The sequence below is a fragment of the Bactrocera dorsalis genome, chromosome 4 (assembly GCF_023373825.1).
Source record: "Bactrocera dorsalis isolate Fly_Bdor chromosome 4, ASM2337382v1, whole genome shotgun sequence".
Taxonomy (NCBI): domain Eukaryota; kingdom Metazoa; phylum Arthropoda; class Insecta; order Diptera; family Tephritidae; genus Bactrocera; species Bactrocera dorsalis.
The window spans coordinates 4,286,794-4,307,223 of NC_064306.1; the positions used below are offsets into that span (position 1 = coordinate 4,286,794).

Consider the following 20,430-nt stretch of genomic DNA (forward strand, 5'->3'; position numbering starts at 1 on the left):
AGTGACCCTTTCTCAGCGGCAGCACAATGGTCAATGGCGCACAGTGCGTATACGCAACACGCACAAATATTTGCGTAGCTATGCACACGTGTGTATGTGCATGTTTGAATGTGGGTACTCACGTGCTTATTTAGCAGCGCTCATGCTGTTTGTTGTTGATGCTAACATATGCTACAACAATAAGAACAACAAGGCAATTTTTTTCATTTCGCTTTTAATGTGACTTTTTTATTTGCTTTCCGTTTAAGCCAAAGCTAGTAAATTACTTTTTCATTGCGCGTAAATCGCAGTTAAATTAGAATTTATTTTATTTGAACTTAAACGTTGCCTTTTATGGTCGTTTTGTGTGCGTGTGGAGTGTGAATTTGCATACATATACATACATATATGATAGGCTTTTGCGGCTCATTGAGCTTTCATCTCTTCTAATTTTCATGAAAAGGAAACTTAGCAGACTTGCAACAGTTGAAAAGTTGAGAAAAAAAACTCAAATAATTTTTTATAGTTTTCGACGTTTCAGTTTTGTTCGCGTTTTTTCATAAAAAAAAAAATTAAAAATTAATGTGAAAAAATTTATTAATTTATTTAAATTAATTTTTTAGTTTTAATTCAAAGATTATTGTACATTTTCATGAAATTTATTTTTTAATTTGTTTTTTTTTTTAATTAAATTAATTTTTTTAATTAATTAATGAATTTTTGAATTAAAACTAAAATAATTTTTATATAGTTTTTGACCTTTTGTTCGAGTTTTTTTTCATAAAAAAATTTCAAAATTAAAAAAATTAATATGAAAAAATTTTTTAATTAAATTAAATTAATTTTTTAATTATATTTTAAAGATTATTGTACACTTTCATGAAATTAATTTTTTGTCAAAAAAAAATATTTTTTTAATTAATTAATTAAATTAATTTAATTATAACAAATAATAAAATTAATTTAACTATTAACTTTTATTATAAATTTGTTGAATTTATTTAATAAATTATATTAATTTTTTTTATAAATTTTCAAAAATTATTTTTATAAATTTTCCAAATTTTTTTTAATAAAGTTTGCAAAAATTGGTTTTCATAAAATTTCCAATATCTTTTCAAAGACCCAGTATAATGTTAAAAAATTATGTTTTAAAGTTTTCTGAATTTACATATTTTTAAGAATTCTCAATCCCAGAAAAATTTAAAAATTTTGAAAATTCTGAACTTTAAAATTTTTTAATTATTTTTTTTTTATTCAATAAGAAAAATAGGAAATTTTATTGGATTTTGAAATAAAACTGCAAAATATAAAATTTGTTGCTGGGTTTCATTCTGCTGCAAGCACCCCGCCCCCCTCTTTATTGAACTTTGCTTTTTGTAAAGAGACTCCCTGCCACACAACCACGCAATGTGATTTATGTGCTCATAATAGTGTGTAAATGGCAACATGTGGCAAATGAAGTTTTGAATGTTGTATGTTTTGCAGCTTCTTTTGTTGTTGTTTTTCATTTTGCTTGACCTAACTACACTTAAATTGTGGCGCAAATGCCAACTTACAAAGTGATTTGTGTTGCATGCAACATAGCATGCATACCGTGTTGCGAAATATTATTGTAAACAAATGTAGCTGGCGTGGCATGTGGCAAGCAATGAAGTGCATTGAAGTGTTTAAGTAAAAATGTTGCCACTTGCAAAGCACAGAGGGAAGGGCTTATGGACGCAGTGGCAAACACATAAATTTGCAGCAAATGTAATAGAGGGTAGAAGTGGCACTACAGCTGTGCGGTTGGTTGGCAAAGAGACTTTTCTGAAAATTTATTGCAGCAACATATTCAATTTGCATGAAAATCTTTCAGGTTTACTATAAATTTGATATGCGTAAAAGAGTTATGCAACTAACGGAAATTATTTTTAGCCAACAGTCACATGTGTAGCGGTCTCGAGTGTCATTATTTGACGCTGAAATGAAGTTAATGCAATTCTCACATTCATTGCTGTTAGCAAATCTTTTTCCAACTTGCAACACTCTTTACTCACTTTCGTTGATTTCGTGTTTTCTCGTTGTATACTTGCTAGATACTTTCATTATTCTTGCAACCTATTCATTATCTGCAACATCACATTGTTCCTTGTATACCGCCCTCCCTTGCTGTCGCCGCGTGCGACTCTTATTTTGCATAATAATTTCCTTACGGATTTCCGTTCACTGACAATGCTATTGTTGCTGTCCAGGTATCTATTTCAATATTTGCTAATACTCTATTTGTATGTGCGTCATGTTGCCACATTTCGCTTGCAGCAAATGCTATTATATTTAATGGAGGGAAGAGTTTATCGCCGTTAGTCTACATATTAGTTTTGTATTGCATTTAGAGTCTTTTATGAAGAAATTTCTTAAATAATTCCACAGTATCGCTATGTGGTTGACATTGTTGCCAATTTTCACTTACACGAAAATTTAGCTGCTTAAGTTAAAAAAAATATGTCTGATAGTATAAAATACTGTTAGTGTTCGCTGCAAACAACTGAGTAACCTATTCCTAAGACAATGATATACTTATAGTTTACGATGTTGCCAATTTTCACTCACATTATGCAGTCTATAAATAAAAAATTACTCTGAGAAGCTGAATATTATACAATTGCTTGTATTTGTTAAAATAAACGCACATCAATAAAAAAGGGTGAATACGAAACGAAATATGTCAAAGAAAAATTGTTATATTGCGGAGTTAAATTAGTTCAAAATTAAATTTTTATACGGCACGCAGGCAAATGGAAAAATTGTTATATTGCGGAGTTAAATTAGTTCAAAATTAAATTTTTATACGGCACGCAGGCAAATGGAAAAATTGTCATATTGCAGTGTTGCCAAATTTCACTAGACTGTATATACGATTTTTGATAATCCTAATGTTTGTAGCTCTTATTCAAAATCAGTCAGTGCAAGGTTTAAAACCGAGGTCTGTTATAAGCTATAGAATTCAAGAATACACCGTGCGCACTGTTGCCAAATTTCACAAAATATTTTTCAAATAGCATACGTGTATTTTAATGGTTTTAAAAATTTTTACATGCATTTTTGGAATTTTTAAATTATAGCAACTTATCTAGTTCACCAAACCTCTAATTAGACGCTACGATTTCAAATTTACTATGTGTATTATTGCCAATTTAAAGCTACTATTTTTTTGCAAATTTTTTCTAGCTAAATTTCTTCCGTACACAAAAAATTTCTCGTTCTACTGAATTAAATCTATGTTGACATAGCTCACGTATAATTACCAAGCTACAGTTTGCACATGCGTATTCATAATTCCTGCTTTTTGAACACATGTACATATACCCAAGTAGCGCTCAGCACAGCATCCATGCTGACAGCAGTTGTAAGCTCATATAAACTTATTAAAATGATATTCGATATTACTACTCTACCAGCGACTGCAAATTCCCAGCAGCAGTATTTATTTGTTACCTGCTGCTACTCATTGCTTAGATAGTATCTATGGAAAATATTTGTATATTACATTTCAGAGTGTGCTCCCCCATTCCTCTAAATTGCTCATTTTCTTAGGTATTCCAGAAATTCTTCACATATTCCACCATCAGATATCAGTATTGCTTAATTTCGCAGATATCTGCAACACTACATTTACACATTTGCCTTGACATTGTATATTGAGCTCACTAGTTATTGGGAATGAAGCAAGATAAAAGAAAAACTAATTTCACTACACTCCTTTGGCTATGCAAAGCTGTAGCAATATTAGAGATTTAAGCAGGAAAAGTAAAATAGAGTTTGAAGTGCTGTATGTTGGCTTATTTGTACATTAATATTTGCTTAGGATAGGTTGTGCGCCTAAAAGTTTGCAAACTTCAGCGAAATATATGAAATTGAAGAGTTGTTTGCATATGTATAAAATCTATAATGGTCTTATGGAATCAAGCACATGTGAAGTAGTTCAAAGGCTACAATATGCGCCGAAAAGTATGTAAACATTTGAGAAAAGGATTTAATTTAACAAAATTCTTGTTTCACATGTTTAAATAGTCAAAAAGTTTCGAATGTAAACGAGTCAATAATATTACTTTATAGTTTGCCTTGAAGTATGCAAGTCTTGGAAAAAATATTGTGAAAGAAAATTATCAAATGAAAAAATAAAAAATAAAATTTCGAGGAGGAATTAATGAAATATCTCGAGCATTAAAAACGAATTTTATTTTCTACCGAACTTGGTATGAGTTTTTATTACATTTTTCTTTAATATTTGCACCTAAAAGTATGCAAAAGTTTTATATTTATTTCGCTCAACAATATGTATTGTAGTTTCCACTTACAGTAGTGTGCTTAATATAAGTTGTGGGGTTAATTTTTGAGAAGACTTTTATGGAGAGCCAAAAAGTATGCAATGAAAATCGCATACTTAAGAATTTAAAAAACAAAATTGAATTCTATCAACAGTACAGTTTCGTACAACATGTAGACGGATTCATTCAACATTTTTAATTGCAAAACCACGCTTATTATTCCTAAAAGTATACAACGATTTTGTAAGCAGCTCTAAATAGAAGCACTTATACAAATGCAATTCGTTTTGATTTAGTTCGAGATATTTTATTAACTTCTTCTCGAAATTTGCAGTAATTTTTTCATAAAATTGAAGTACAGAGTCTAAAAGTATGCTTTATTTAATGTTTATTTCAGGATTAAAACGCAAATCATGCAAAATTTTGCTGATTTTTTGAGATTTGAAAATAATTCGGCAATTTTACGAAATAAAATTATGGTACAAAGCCTAAAAGTATATTTCAGTATACAAAATTAACATTCAAAACTTTGCCTATTTTTCGGAAGTAAAGAAAGGTTTGCAGTTTTCACTAAAAAAAACAATTATTATGCCTAAAAGTATGCTACAATTTTTGTAAATACCATTAAATAAAAGCACTTACAAAATAAGTTTGACCTTTTCATCACCTTTTATTTAAAATTATTGCTTTAACCATGCAATATATTGAACAACATAGCTAAAACCCACGCTACTTCCAGCTTACGCCTACAGATATGCACCATAAATACATATTCGGCTGATAAATTACAATTACGAATTTCTTGTACAAGTAACAGGACACTTCAGCACTAGCTTTTAGTTTGCTGTGTAATTTCGTCTATGTAGATATGTCGGACCACTTCGGCGTGTGCCCACGTGCAAGAAATATGAGTTAGTGGCAACAGCCTATAATTATGCTGTAGATTTTCAGGTGTACAAATGCACATAAACGTCAAACATCAGCAGCTAATTAGTTTATCAAACGAAATTATGCATAAATTATGCGTACTGAGCAGGCGGAATTCGCATTAACACGCTACGAATGTAATGTGAAGACACGCACGTAGCGATGGTGGTATTCACTGAGGTGATAGAGTGCGTTGGCCGTGAGCTAATACTTGCTAAAGTACAGCATGGCTTGAATTTCACGGTTTTTTGACATATTGTGGATTATATTTTGAAGTCGACGTGGCACTGGAGTATTTCAGACACATTTCGAATTGTGCCACAAACTTTCACTCTCCTTCACAAGCAAAATGAATACCCTTTTTGAAGCTGCCTGTGTGCTCTGCAGCACTGCTTTGCTTTTTCACAAGTTTTAATTAATTTTGCGGCTGTATAACGGTATCTAACAACGCTAGTGTTTTTGTTGCGTTTGGTATTTTAATATGACAACTTAATTGGCAGCTGTCAGCAAACATCACAACGCACACCACTAGCAGCACACCAAACAATAGCCAACTAAAAGACAGCTCAAATTACACGCGGCGGCACTTGAGCGTCAACCACCAAGAGGGCAACTCGTCCTGTGCGCGCCTGTCCGCGCCTGTGTGCCTTTGTCACAGTCATTAACTTGAAGTTGTTGCAAGCAATTGCTCTGTGGTCGGCATGTTAATTGTGTTGCAACTGCGTAGATCTCCAAACGCGACAGCTTCAGCTGTTAACACCATTCGACTGACGCCCTAAAGTATGCTATAGCCATACTGGCATATTGCCTAGTTTCAGGCGCGCGCTGCGTCTCAACAGGTTGCAACCTTGCAAGCAATGCGCTTGTAATGCATTACGTAACTGCTTGCAACAAGCGCAACAATAGCAATAACAAGGTGTTAGAAGCGCACAGCAACTTGAGACCACATTTTCACCGTCGTCGTGAAGTTTTCATTCAGCAAATTGGCGGCAAGACATTTAGTGCTGTTGCTGTTGTGGAAACAAGGTGTTTGTGGGACCGAGGGGAACGGTGATTAAAGAGCATTGTATTAAGTCAACTGGTTTGTCTCGTTGAAGGGCAGTAGGCTGACGCAGCAGTTACAAACGTTTTGAAGTCTGCTGGCCGTCCTAGACGCTACGTGCTTTGGGTTTATTTAGCTTCAATGGGCTTGCGAGACGCGATGTCGGCCACACGCCGACTTCAAAGCTATTGTTAGCACTGCTGTTTTGTTAGAGCGCCTCGACGCTCACTGCTCATCATTTTCAATATCAGTGTATATATAGCTTCACCGTCCCTATCGCGTCGTTTTTTTTTTAGCATAGACACCAGATGGCGCAGACAGCTATCTTGATTAGATCCTGGTGCCGAGAAAGAAACAACAAACACGTCGGATGGACTTGATTCCAATTTCCTTATAGTTCAATCATTCAAGCTCTTCATACCGTCAAGATTTTAACGACTACCGCGAATCGTATAGGAAGTTGAAGGTTTTTCCTTGACGACCGGTGGACCACCAAAGCTTTCTTTGGGACTTCTTTTGTACTTGAAAAGCTACTATAAAAGCTATCTTTTGCCTTTTTTTTATATAAAAATACAAAAATTTAGAAATTGAAGAGCTTTTTCTGTTTCTTCAAACTTTTTAGGCCAGTTAGCAGTTTAAATGAGCTTGATGTCTGTCCTTGAGGATTTTTAGCGACGGATGCTAAATCACAAAAGCTTTCTATCGATCTTCTTTTATACTCAAATATCATTTTCTGTCCCAAAAATCTGTCTTTCAGGGATCTTATATACCCCAAAGCACAAAAGCTGAAGAATTGAAGAGCTTTTATGGTAGCATCTAGCTTTTTATCCCAATTTATTCCCATGAAATGATCAATCTATGTTTTCGAGAATTCCAGCGTTGAAAGTTGTTTCCCAAAGAGCTTTTTTTGGCCTTATTTTATACTCAAAGAGCTTTTGGGGTCTATAAAAGCTTTTTTGTAAATTTCTTTCATACCTTACGGCAAAAAAACTTGGTTCTAGAAAGGATTTCTGGTGGTTTTAGCGATGGAAGTTAATTCAGAAAAGCTTGCTTTCGGAGTTCCTTTATGCTCAAAAACAAAAGCTTAGTAAGGCAAGACCACTTTAAATTTCCTCTAACCTGTTACCCCAATTAGAAGATCAAATGGCATTGAAAGTTAAGTTACGAAAGCTTTCTTTCGGACTTCTTTTATTTTTAGAAACATAAAAGCTTAATAATAGACAACTTTTTCTTTTTCAGCTTTGTTTCAAGGTTTTCGCTTTAATAGCAGATCAAATGATCTTGGACTCTGTCTTCCACCAAAACTTTCCTTACTTTCTTATACTTAAAAAAACTTTTTCTGTCCCAAAAATCTTCTTTTCAGACATTTTCTGTATCTAAAAGCACAAAGGCTTAGTAATAGATGAGCTTTTGCTGCAGCTTTTATTTCCGCTAATTAACAGATCAAATAATTTCTGTCCAAACCCTTGAAGTTTCCAGCTGGATAACCGAAAAGCTTTCTACGCGCAAAAAAAGCTTTCCTTGAACTTTTTTTTAACTAAAAGCACAAAAGTCGCCGTGTTTTTTCTGTTCTTCTGAAGTTCTTTAATCTTTTACAATTTACTACTTCCACAACTTTCTGGTATCTTTCTGGCCTGTTTGGTTCTTCGGTTACAATATTTTTCTGTTCCACCTTTCAAGTTCACATTTATGCTGCTGACTCCATAATTTCCATCTACCCCCAACTAAAAATACCACTTTTTTGATTTGCAGCCTGCCACTTTCATATTTTACTCCCCATTTGTTCACTTGGTACTGCTTTTTTGACTTATTTTCGTTGGATTACTTTAAACGCTTGTCTCACTTGGCTGCTTAACTCAATCTCGCTCGCTTTCCACTAGCTCATTCCGTTTTTTATGCCATGCCACAATGTCTGCTACAAGCTTTTTTCATTTTCTCCTTCCGCCCGTCCCGTGCGTTCATCATGCTATTCATCTCTTTAAATCCTTAACCGCAGAATCCACTCAATCGCATTTAACCACTATTTGTTTCGCCGTCCGTCGCTGACATTGACACACTAAGCTCCGCCAGTCGAACGGACATACGCACAGCGAAGTAAACGGACTAGCTGGTTGGCTGGATGGACAACTGCTTTCGCCGGCAAAGCTGCATTACTCGACTTGCAACAGCACACACCCAAGCCAGTCTAGCGAGCAAGGTCACGTCTATGTATGCTAGTGTTTATATACACGCTCTCGGCGGAAATTTAAAGTAATACTCAGGAAATTGAAATTGAATTATGTGGATTGTTGTTACGCGTGAGCGTGAGAAAATTTGCTCGACCACGAAACAACGTTTGAAGCAAAAGAAAATATAAAAACCATATTTAAAATAAAAAAAAAGTGCGACAGACTTTTTTATAAAGCGTTTAAAAGCTTAACTATATTGGAGCGCCTTAAAGTATGCATTACAAATGTAATTACATAGGAACAACTTGAGACACTAGTGCCACTGAACGCTAAACCTGCATTCTACATAATTGTATATGTGTATTTTTGAATATTAAAAAAATTTACGCCAGAAAGTATGCAATTTTTTAATTATGCTAACAAAAATAATAAAAATATATTTACTGTTCGTGTTGAATATTATGAGTATTCGAACAGCTTCATTACTGATGTAAAATAATAAATTTTCATTAAAGCCCACGGTTATAGGCCCCCCACATAAAATAATTTACTACATACCTTTAGGGGCACAATCTATGTAATTGTGTAAAATACGCACATTATATAATTTTATGGCTATAAATAAGAGTACGCATTTCAAATATTGTATTTTAAAAATTGGTTTTTAAATTTTTCAATAGAAGTGCCTAAAGGTAGGCAATATTTGAATAATAGTTCCAACTGCCTTAAACTGTATTATAACAACACAATGTATACTTCACACGCATTTTTCCTGCTAAATCAAAACTATTAAACCAGATATTTTTTAAATGAGTTTAATATTTAGCATAACTTTAGGCACAGCACCAAAACCACTTCACGTTTATTGAAAATCATCATCAATAATTAGCTGCATAAGTAATTTAATTAAACTGTAAATACCCCGCTGCTACACGTGCCACGAAATTAACCAAAAGTTTTGCATGCAACTCATAAAAGTATGCTACAAAATTGAATAAAACTGATTTCTCCCAGTTGCAAAGCACACAAATCATTCCTTTCTATTATTATTATAAATAGTAAAGCGCAGTGAAAATAGTTTTGGTTTTTCACGGAAATTCATTGCCGCTGCTGCCAAAAGTATGCAACATTTTTTTTTAATGCTTGGAATTTACAGTTTTTTAGCGACTGTGCAATATGAGTTTTTAGTCACTTTGCAATACTGCCAAAGTTTTAACATAGAACTGCTTGTTATCACTTCGCTGAAGCAACTAAAAGTATGCAATGGAAAAATTTTTCTAGAGACAGCATATAATTTTTGAAGATTTTCTTATTCTCATCGAAATTACTAAAAAAATTGCATTAAATAAACGCGATATTCATGTTAAGAAATGTGTAGCGTCGTGTCTATAAAATTTTTGGAACTAAATTTTAAAGTTTTTAATAGCAAAAGTTTCATGCTGTAGAATTCTGCAAAATGCAAATTTGCATAATTGATAAATAAATATTTACGCAAATTTAAAGCTATGCTGATCTTTGTAATGATCGGATGTTTCAAAATTACAAGAATTTCGCCTAAAAGTATGCAGTGAAAAATTTCTATTTGCAATAGTTTGGCCAAATGTTGAAAGTTTTCACGAATAAAGGTTAAACGTTTCAAAGTTATAAAATTTCGCCTAAAAGTATGCAGCGAAAATTTTATATTTTTAATTTTTTATATTTTTTTATATTTGTAATATTTTTGCCAAATTATGTAAGTTTTCGCGTAAATGACACTTTCATTTCAAGTAAAGCTTATTGCCACCTAAAAGTATGCCTTAAAATATCTAACTTTTCCTTTTCATTACTGAAATGAAACTCTTCAATGCAAATTTAACCTACATTTTCCGATGTCAACCGAAGAAAAAAAACACATTGCCTGACTTCAAAAACTTCCGCTAACATTCTGCGCCAACTTTCCACATTGTCAGCACGGAAATTATAACAAGCATGTCCATGGTGAAACATGCCTCAGAATTGTTGTTGCTTTATTCATAATGTTTATCATTTCTGCCACAATTTTTTTCCCATCTCTTCTGCATTCGTTAATGGACAGCAAATTATCATTTTGCTCCAGTTGACGAGCGAAAGTAAATGTTGATATACATATACACTAACCTGCAACACATAGCAAGCGCCTTGAATTATACTTCCTTGCGCATAACCTCAACGCGTCCTCACAGGCACACACGCACGCACACAGCGTTGCTTAAAATCACTTGAAACCTCAGCGACGGCCAAGGCAACTACCACCGCCACCGCTGCCAAGTGAGACTAGCTGTTGACTGCATTTCTGAAGCATAATGAGCAGACGCCCTTTTGTATGCTTCTTTTCATGCTTAGATACACATGCGAGTGCGCGCGTAACGGTGCGCGCCTGTGTGTGTGCATGTGCGTGTGCTTGTATAAGTAGGCTAAAATAACATTCGCACACATTGAAGCGAAATGTTGAACAAAAGCGCGCAGAAGGGTCTTTTCTAAAGCGCGCCAGCCGTATAAATACTCTTCGTTAGCCTACTTTACGGCGCGGCGCATTTAAGTTGGATGCCTCAGTGCCGCTGTTGGCATTTTCGATTTACTTTTACTTTTATGTGCGTAAGTGGCGCGCGGGGCAAAACATGCGTACTTATACCATTTATACAAATTATATTAAATCAAATATGTTGAATTGTGTACAGAGCGGGCTTTGTTCTCATACAATTATGAAGCTGTGTGTGTGTGAATGTGTGCTGGCATTTGTTCTAATTTCTCAGCGGCAACCTGTTGTTTGTATTGAACGCTGTTTGAATTGGCTCATGAAGGGTGGATGCTTCAAACGGCGGGGCGAGATAGCTATGCTGCTCGGCGAACGAGGCAGGAGATTGGGTATACTTTAAATTTATTTAAAGCCTATTTGTGGGCGCTTATAATTTTAAGGGAAATTTTGAGTATTAAACACGGCGAATTTGTGAATTCTCAGTGCAAAATTATAAGCATTCAAAGCAGTATAATGAATTTTTGAGTTTTCCAAAATTGTGTAGCATATTTCTAGGATGCTTCGATAAAATTGTATAAATATTCAAAATTAAATTCTTACAAAACGAAATTTTAAAACTTGAAATAAATAATATATATAAAACTTTAATTAATTTAAGTTATAATTTTAATTTCTATTAATTAAATTATAATTATAATTAATTATTTTTGTTAAGTTAATTTTTCAAATTAATTTTTTGTTCTTTTCATCCATTTATTATTTATAAAATTTTAATTAATTAAAATTAAAATATAAAATAAATTAAAATAAATAATTAATTATCTTTTGCTAATTAAATATTTATATTCATTTAATCTTTTTTTTAATTTTTTTTTAACAATTTAAAAAAAAAATTTTTTCCTAACAAAATAAAAACAAAAAATTTAATTTATTTTAAATATGTTTTCAATTTGTGTATTTTATTATTAAAATATAGTTTTCTATCTATTCTAGTTTAATTTTAAATATATTGTTAATTATTGGAATTAATTTTTAGAAGTATTATTATTATTATTAAACTAATTAAAAAATAAAATACATTTTTTTTTAAACTGAAATTAAAATAAAAATATTTTTAAAAAGCAAACCAGAAGCTTTTTCTAAATAAAATTTTAATATAATTAATTAATTTTTCGGAATTGCATTTTTCGATTTAATTAGCTAATTTTTTAATTTAATTTTTTTTATTTAATTTAATTTTTTTAATTTAATTTTTGTTTTAATTTTTCAAAAAAAAAAATTTAGTTAATTAATTTATTACTTGTAAAATTTTAATTAATTAAAGTTAAAGTTTTAATTAAAATTTTTGTTTTTGATGTTTTAAAATAAATTTTCATTTGAGTTAATTATCTTTTACTAATTAAATTTTTCTATTTAATTAACTGTTATTTAATTTTTTTATTTTATTTTTGTTTAATTTCATTTTCCTTATTTAATTTTTTTTTTTAATTTTTGTTTTAAATTTGCATTTAGTTAATTAATTTATTATTTGTAAAATTTTAATTAATTAAAGTTAAAGTTTTAATTAAAATTTTTGTTTTTGATGTTTTAAAATAAATTTTTATTTGAGTTAATTATCTTTTACTAATTTAATTTTTTTATTTAATTAACTGTTTCTTTAATATAATTTTTTAATTTTGATTTCAATTTTTTTTTCTAAAAATTTTTAAATTATTTTTTTTTTCAAAAAAAAAACCAAAAACTCAATTCTCAATAACTTTTTTGAAAGGAATTTTTGCACCCTTACAAATTATGTAGCGTGTTTATAAGCTACATACAAGCTACTCCTAGCAGAAAATTTTCAGCTAGATATATTCGAAATAAGGTTTTTAAAAAATATAAATAAGTATATTTATAAACACATTATTATATAAAAAATAAGTTATTTCAAAAAGATTAACACAAAAATAATTTAAGCGAAATATTACTTAAAACCCCTAAAATTTATACAATCTACGCATGCATATTTGTAATGAAAATTATTGAATCCAAAAATCCGCTGTACAGCCCCAACTTACCTAACTATATATATTATTGAACGCTGTGTAACTTTTTTCAGTGTACCCCCCTTTTAACCATATTATGTCAATTATGCAAAAAATATGAATTTAAATCAAAACTGTGTTCCCCTCGTAATTTTTTGTCAATTTTCTTTTCTTTTTTCCAGTTTCTCTGTGTGTAGTAGCCAACCAACTCCAAAAAAAAATAATAATAAAAAATAAAAATATATATCCACCAAGCCAACTCAAACTATCCACATACCCATACAAAACCCACAAATCAAATATTATATCGAACCCTACATGTGTTAGTGTGTATGTGTGTTTTATATGTGAAAAGTGGTAGCATTAAACCCTTGTACGCCAACTATAACTCCAACAACTAAACAACAATCAAGTGTAGCAGCAAAAGCAACCAGCTGCCAGCACAACAACAGCGACGGCTTGCCACAACAAAAGGTATAGATTTTCAGCTTGTTGGAAACCCACATATAAGCGCTTTTCAATTTGCTTTGCATTGGCTTTTTGAGTCGCTTGTCGTTTGTTTAGTTGCCACCGCAAGTTAAGTGAAATAAATCAGTCAAAATTAGTCCGCGTTGCCAACCGACGTTGCTGTCGCTGTCGCCATCATCACCGTTGTCGCCGTTGTCATCGCCGACGCCACAACTATGCGCCATGTCAAAACTTCGGCATTACAGGTCCATAGATCAGCCCTGCGCCACGACCAACATACGCAAAAAGTTAGTCAGTCTATTTGAAGTCAGTAAATTTCAAATCTTCAGCAACTTTTCTGAAGTTTTCTTTTATATAGTTTTTTTCATTTATATATAATATATTATATTATTATAATTTTATTTATTTTGCACTCTACTTCAGTCGCTAAGCTTACGCTAAACTTCTCAGCTTTACTATAAATTTTGCTCGAAAAAGCTTTTTGTTTATTTCCTAAGAAGCTTTTCAGAGCTTTTTTCTATTTTTATCTAAGCTTTTTGAAATCCTTACTATGCTTTTGCTTGCTGTACTCGTATATATATTTCCGCGCTTTGTCTGACTTCTTTTGTATATAGCCTACACTTAACACTGTTTTATAGCACTTGTGCCATAAAATTCTAACACCTTTAAATTATTATTTACTTTTTCAAATTAAATAGTTTTATAAAACTTTTTTCTAATTAAATTAAACCTGCTGCTATAAACGTATTTTCCCAAGAGCTTTTAACTATAACTAATACAATACTAACTATTCAAGTTTGCTATAAATTTCACTATAATATATTATATATAATATATTATATATATGCTGCTGAGGAACTATAAAACGTTTATAGTTACTTGTAGTTCGCATCTCAACTTATTATTTTAGAAACATTTTTATATGTCACACGGAGAAATCAAAACTTTTGTGGTTGTGAACTTTGCTAAGAAGTTTTATTATCTAAGTTCCAAACCAAAAATGTCAATTAATGGACTTCTTATAAAAACTGAGTATATAATCACAGCAAAGACAAAATGGTTTACAATTTTAAGGCTTCCGCGCCTTTAGAAAAGATTTTGCCTTATAGAGCCAATTGTTGATATATTTTTATTAACTCCAGTTGCTTCACTGAAGAAAGTTATTGGTGAAGAGTAAAAAAAAAGTTATAGCACAACAAATTTTAGATACAAATTTGGGTATCAGATAGATGAGTCAAATGAGGAAGTAATATTGAATATTACTGAAATAAAAATATTTTAATCAAAATGGCATAAAATGCCTGAATTCGAACACGAATTCTTATTCCAAAAAGTTTGGTTCTAAAGAGGCGTATTTTTTTTTACCACAAGGCTGGAAATAGAGGCCTAAAGTGCATAAAATTTCGGTTAGCAATTCAATAGTTATAAAAGTAATTTATTTTTTGGGTCGTTGGAATACTTTAGAGTTTTTTTTCTGAATGAAAAAAGTCTACAACATGTTTGAAGAGCAGATTAAATGCAAGTTTTTATAAAACTGATATTCCCAATCGAGATACAGAGCTTCGTCCAAACAAACCCAAAAATATTTATATCGAAACAAGAAATATTATCAACTGGACAGTCGAGAGACAGAACTTCGTCCTAACAAACCCAAAATTTTTTTACTTCGAAACAAGGTGATATCATCAATTGGACAGTCGAGAGACAGACCATTGTCCCAACAAACCAAAAGTATTTACTTCGAAACAAGAAGATATCATTAATAGTGGGAGAAGAAAATTTCAACGTAGAAGCCAGCAACTATCCAAGTATTCCAGCTAACCTCACGAATTGCCTCACTCCTCTTACTACATATAAGCACAAGCTGTAGATTGCCTCGTTTTAGGCGACTATCAACATTTTCCAACTTCCAAAAATTGTATATAACTATGTAGTCTTTAAAACTTTCAATGTTTAAAGTTTTCCCAAAAATAAACAAAACAAATCATATTTTGAAACTTTTCTATTTCTATTCTTTCCGATAAATAATTCTCTTACTTACTTATGGTATTTATCACTTTTCGATCTAAAATAATCGATTTTAAATACTTTTTCTATTATTAAAATTTATCTTTAAAATTTTATAGTTTTTCTTCCAACTTACCATACTCATATAAAGCGCATGGGTTGCATTTCAAAACATCATCCTAAAATAAAAAAGAAAAAAAGTTTTAGTATAAAAAATTTCACATTCGTAGAACTAAAAATTAAAACAAATGCATGCTTTTGTCTTCCTGAATCTTTTGACAGTAATACACGAAACTAATATGTTCTTCGACTAATTTTGCTATTTTCTTTGTAAATACATTTACACTCAAACAAACACACTTTTACCAAGCACACTTCTTTGAAATTATACAACTTTCGCTATGGTTACCGTTTCAGGACCATGACAGCGATATGCTTTGTCTGCAACCTGCCCATTTTGTCGCACCAGGTGGGCCTGGTGTGGCAGGGTGGCAATGGCTGGGACGATATGGTCAGAGAGCAGGTGAGTAATAGTAGACACTGCGCTAGAATACTTTACATTTCTCTTTAAATTTGCATGTCACACGCACTTTCAGCTGGAGGAGTCTACCATACGACAGCGTTTGGGTGGTCGCCGCGACTCTGCGGCACAGATAACCACGCCCCCTAGTACATCACCGCCACCAGGTAAGCTTTTACGCTGCACAAGACTTTCGATAACTTAAATTTTATTTCTTTTTACACTTTCCCCTGCCGCGGCACAGGTCTACAGCGTCGTCGGCGCAGCTCACTTGCTCAGCTCACCGATATTTTGCGCGAATGGAGCGGCGGTGGCGCTGCCAAGCAGCCAACACAAAGTCAACGCCAAAAGGCGCAACTCAATCGTCGCGAGACCTTAGCTGACCTGGCGCGCAGCCTACCATGGCGCACCTCCACCACCGATGCGTCAACTGGCCCCGGTGGCGGCACTACTTATATAACACCACGCAAACGTCGCGAGTCTAGCGCCGACTCGGGTATACGCAGCATGCGTTCACGTCGTGACTCGAACACGGCCGAGTTTGTGAAGCATTGGAATCGACGTGAGAGCACTGCCGCCGAGGAGCCCACTGTGGTGGTGCCGGTTGTCGTGGAGGGTCCCGGACGTAGCGTAAGTGTTTGTATGCTGTGCGTTTTCTTTAACGACTTTGCTCTTTTCCTCTGCTTTCGTGCTAACCTCTACACTTCATCCTAATCTCGCACTTTCTCTTCCTCTTTCCTCTTAACTGACATTTCCCGCCCAACTACCATTTGTTGTGTGTGTGTTTTACCTTGTGCAAACGCCTAATTGCAGAGCTCGCGTCGCGGCTCGGGTGAAAGTTATCTCTCGAGTCGACGCGACAGCAACATTGGCCGTGCCACTACTCCGCCTCCGCCACCCAAGATCGGTGGCATGACCGCCAAGAAACGTGATTCGTTGGCTGCACCCGATTTTCCCAACTTCCGTCAAGAGCAACGTCCTTCAACTAGTTCAGCTGGCTCTGATTCAGTACCGTTAATATCTACTACCAACTACAATCAGGTCGATTCTGCTTGTCAAGCACTACCGCCACCAACAATCATTACCAGCTCAGTGACACCGCCGGCCACTAGTCCCACCGCACCGTTGAAGGGACGTCGCGACTCGACTACGCAGTGTGGACGCGTTAATCGACGCGATTCTAAAGCCGGTATATCACCGGAACGTGCGCCACGCTTGCAACGTCTACAACGGCAAGCAACTGCTTTCGATGAGAGCTGCCTGCCTGGCGGCAGTCGACGTGGCTCACAGCCGGCGCTTAGCCCCGATCCGCCGGAGGATTGTCCGGGTGCGCGCACGTCGCGTCGTGATTCGCTTAGTCCGGACAGTGCATCACGTGGCGGACGACGTGACTCACGCGCACATCTCTCACCCGATCGCAGTCACGATCGCGACGGCAGTCCACGGCGGCAGACGCTGCGACGACAGAGCTCGTCGGCTGCACGCAGCTCACGTTCTCCCGATTCGAATAGCTGTTGCTCGTCGCGTGATCCAAGTCCTTGCTCGCGACCACCACCATTGGTGTCGGCGGAGACGAGCTCGCGACCGGCAATTCGTAGACAATCGACCACTGAAGAAATTTTAATAGCACGTGGCTTTCGTCGACAATCGACTACAGAGGAAATGATACGTTGCAGAAACTTTCGACGTCAGAGCTCGCAAAGTGACGATGTGTGTCGGTGGGTATCAGAAATGACCATAACTAATGTTGAGGTTTTACTGTATAAATTTGTTTATGTTTTTAACAGTTATCGCGGTCGTCGCGATTCAAGCGCACAAATCATTGATGGCACCATCGGCACAATGACCGTGGAGACAACTAGTACTTTTTTCGATTCCAGCACTCAGACCGGTGAGTACACGTTTAATATTGGTATTTGAAGAAAGCTAGTGTACAACTAGGTAGGACAAGACATATTGTTATGTTAAGTGTCAGGGTTTTGATAATGGGTAGTACAGAAAAGGTTCGACTTCTCGTTGAAGACAATTACGAATAAGTTACTGGATTTCCTCTTTAGTCTTTCACGAAAATTATATAAAGTTTCTTGACAAGAAGTTCATAAATTCTTTATGAATAATTATGACAATTCTGAGTTCTTGTTTGTCGCGGCGAGCATGAAGCCAGTTTGCAGTTTGATCCCCATCAAAAAGAAGTTTGCTTATCTGATTTTTGTAGGAGACAGACTCAAGCTTAATTTTCTTCGAAACCTCTTAAGCACCAGTCAAACATCTGCTTACTTTTTAGAGCCGAGAAAAAAGTGGAGTTTTAGACTTCACAGGCATCTAGGTTATTCCAGGACCAGATCTTAAACGAAAACTCATAAAAACTCATCCCCTAAGTAAGAGTTCTATTTATATGCTTTATGATTAACCAAATACGAGTTTCCAGTTCTGGTCGAGGCTGGTCTGACATTGCGATTATTGAAAGCAGCCTTCAGATGGCCACTAAAATAATCTTAAAAGTCGTTAAGAGACAAAAAAAAACATGAAATTTTTTGTAAAATCTCGTGAGCTCGGATCAAAAGATCGATAACTTCTTTTCGCCGAGAAATCAATAAGTTTGAGGTTTCGAGAGGTGTCTAGGTCTCTTCATATAGCAGAAAATGAAAAAAGGAAACTATTTGACAACAGACTGTAAGTTCACCTTGTCTCTTCGCCTTTCAGGCCTTCAACTACAAAGTGCCATAGATCGAGTAGAAGCAATGATGGGTTTGGTTCAGAAAAATGCTTGGAACACAGAACTTTTAATTATGTACCATAAAACATGGCGTTCCCTATGACTAGCCAAGATGGCTTACCTTGGCTCTTAATGAATGTTCGGGATGTAGCAGCCAGCCTTCTCTACCCTTAATTGTTTTTTTTTTTTTGTTTTTTTCCGCAACTTTGTACTTCTTCCCATCGACCTCCTCTTCGCTCGTTGAAGACTCCTGTTATTCGCAATACACCCAAAACATTTAAGTTAAAATAACAAGTGTCCTTGCAACACTGTTGCATAATCAATTAAAAAGCACAACGAGTAAGCGTGAGAAAGTGAGAAAGGACACGCTTCGTACAACAAAAGCAAAAAACAAAAAAAACACATTCGCAAAGTTGCGTTTCATACAAATGTAATAAAACTGTTGCAAGCTTCAAAGTGTAATATGCATAAATTTTCCGTTTTTTCACTACTCCACTCCGCTCAGTTCTCGCTCACACCTGCCACATGCTGTACCAATGATTTGTGCAATCGCTATTGCTAGTTGTTGAGGGTATTAAATAAAGTGCGCTGCTCATTCGATGCGTATTTGTTGCATGCAACAAAGCATTGCAGATGATAATGTACGCTTCAACAGCAATGAGTGTCAATGTTAATTGCTCTGTTGCTAAGTGGTAAACTGTTAATTAACGCCTTGCTTGTTTGTTTATTGTAGCAGCAATAAACCGGCGCGTGTTGCAGATATATTTTTAAGTTGCATGTGTGTTCGAGTATTTCTGTGCATTTGTAAGTGAAAATTGCTGCATAACTGTTGTTTTCTTTGTAAAATGTGCATGCCACATAAAGAGTTTTTCACGAGCTTTGCACGCACTATGTGGGTCATTATGTTTTGCGGCAGATTTATTGGTGTGGAAATGTTGCTGCAACATGTTGTTTAATATATATGCATGCAATGAACAAGGTTGGTAATAAGAGCGGGAAAAAGATTAAATTCTGGTGCACTGAAGCTTTTTAGTACAAGGACTAAATTTTGTTCGTTCGATTTGTATGGTGGCTATATTCAATAGTATTCCGATCTGAACAATATTTTCGCAGAATGTACTGCTGCCTTGGAAAATAATCTACACCAAATTTCGTGCAGATATTTTGCTTAATAAAAAAGTTTTACATACAAGGACTAGGTTTGATAGATCACCTTGTATGGTGGCAACATACTAAAGTGGTCCGATATGAAGGCAATCCATTAATTTAATATCAACTTTTGCACATTTTTATAGTGAGATCATTTTGTTAACCGATCTATCAGTTACCAGGTCAACGATGATAAGCATCTCTAATAATCTTGATAATTAATTTGTGATCAGTTATACAGATCCGTCAATTCATATATTTTTCAGTCCAGAATCACTAAAAAGATCACCGCACATAACTATTCTACCTGTCACTTGAGAGGTTGTTTAAAGTTTCCCAGCATACTGCCAAACCACATACTATGCCACGTTTAGACAATCACTCTCTAGATCGGCATTTCCATTGAAAAATGTTCTTAGTATCAGCTGCACAACTAACTTCCCGCTGTTTTTTAGTGAAAATGCTATTTTAATGAAAGGAAATGGTTACAAATGAACTATTCGTATCGAACTCCACCGCCAGTCACAACATTTTCTAAGCTTTCCTGCAAAACTAGAACATCTTTACGTTAAAATTCTTCATCTTGTGAGGATAGCAATCCAAGAATCGCAAAATTTTTCGTTGTC

At 34.3% G+C, this 20,430-nt stretch overlaps 1 protein-coding gene across 5 annotated transcripts in view; it reads left to right on the plus strand.

The window, feature by feature from the left end:
• LOC105232229 (uncharacterized) overlaps positions 1-20,430 on the plus strand; it is a 271,887-nt gene that overhangs the window by 130,272 nt on the left and 121,185 nt on the right. For 3 of the 5 annotated variants that reach the window (XM_029552761.2, XM_029552762.2, XM_019992426.3), the window contains exons 2-7: positions 13,127-13,699; positions 15,837-15,942; positions 16,016-16,106; positions 16,184-16,569; positions 16,753-17,657; positions 17,727-17,830. In XM_029552761.2, coding sequence (XP_029408621.2) covers positions 13,635-13,699; positions 15,837-15,942; positions 16,016-16,106; positions 16,184-16,569; positions 16,753-17,657; positions 17,727-17,830 — 1,657 coding nt within the window. In that variant the 5' untranslated portion in view covers positions 13,127-13,634. The remainder of the gene's footprint in view (positions 1-13,126; positions 13,700-15,836; positions 15,943-16,015; positions 16,107-16,183; positions 16,570-16,752; positions 17,658-17,726; positions 17,831-20,430) is intronic. The other 2 variants (XM_049455938.1, XM_049455937.1) reach the window with 2 other exon arrangements.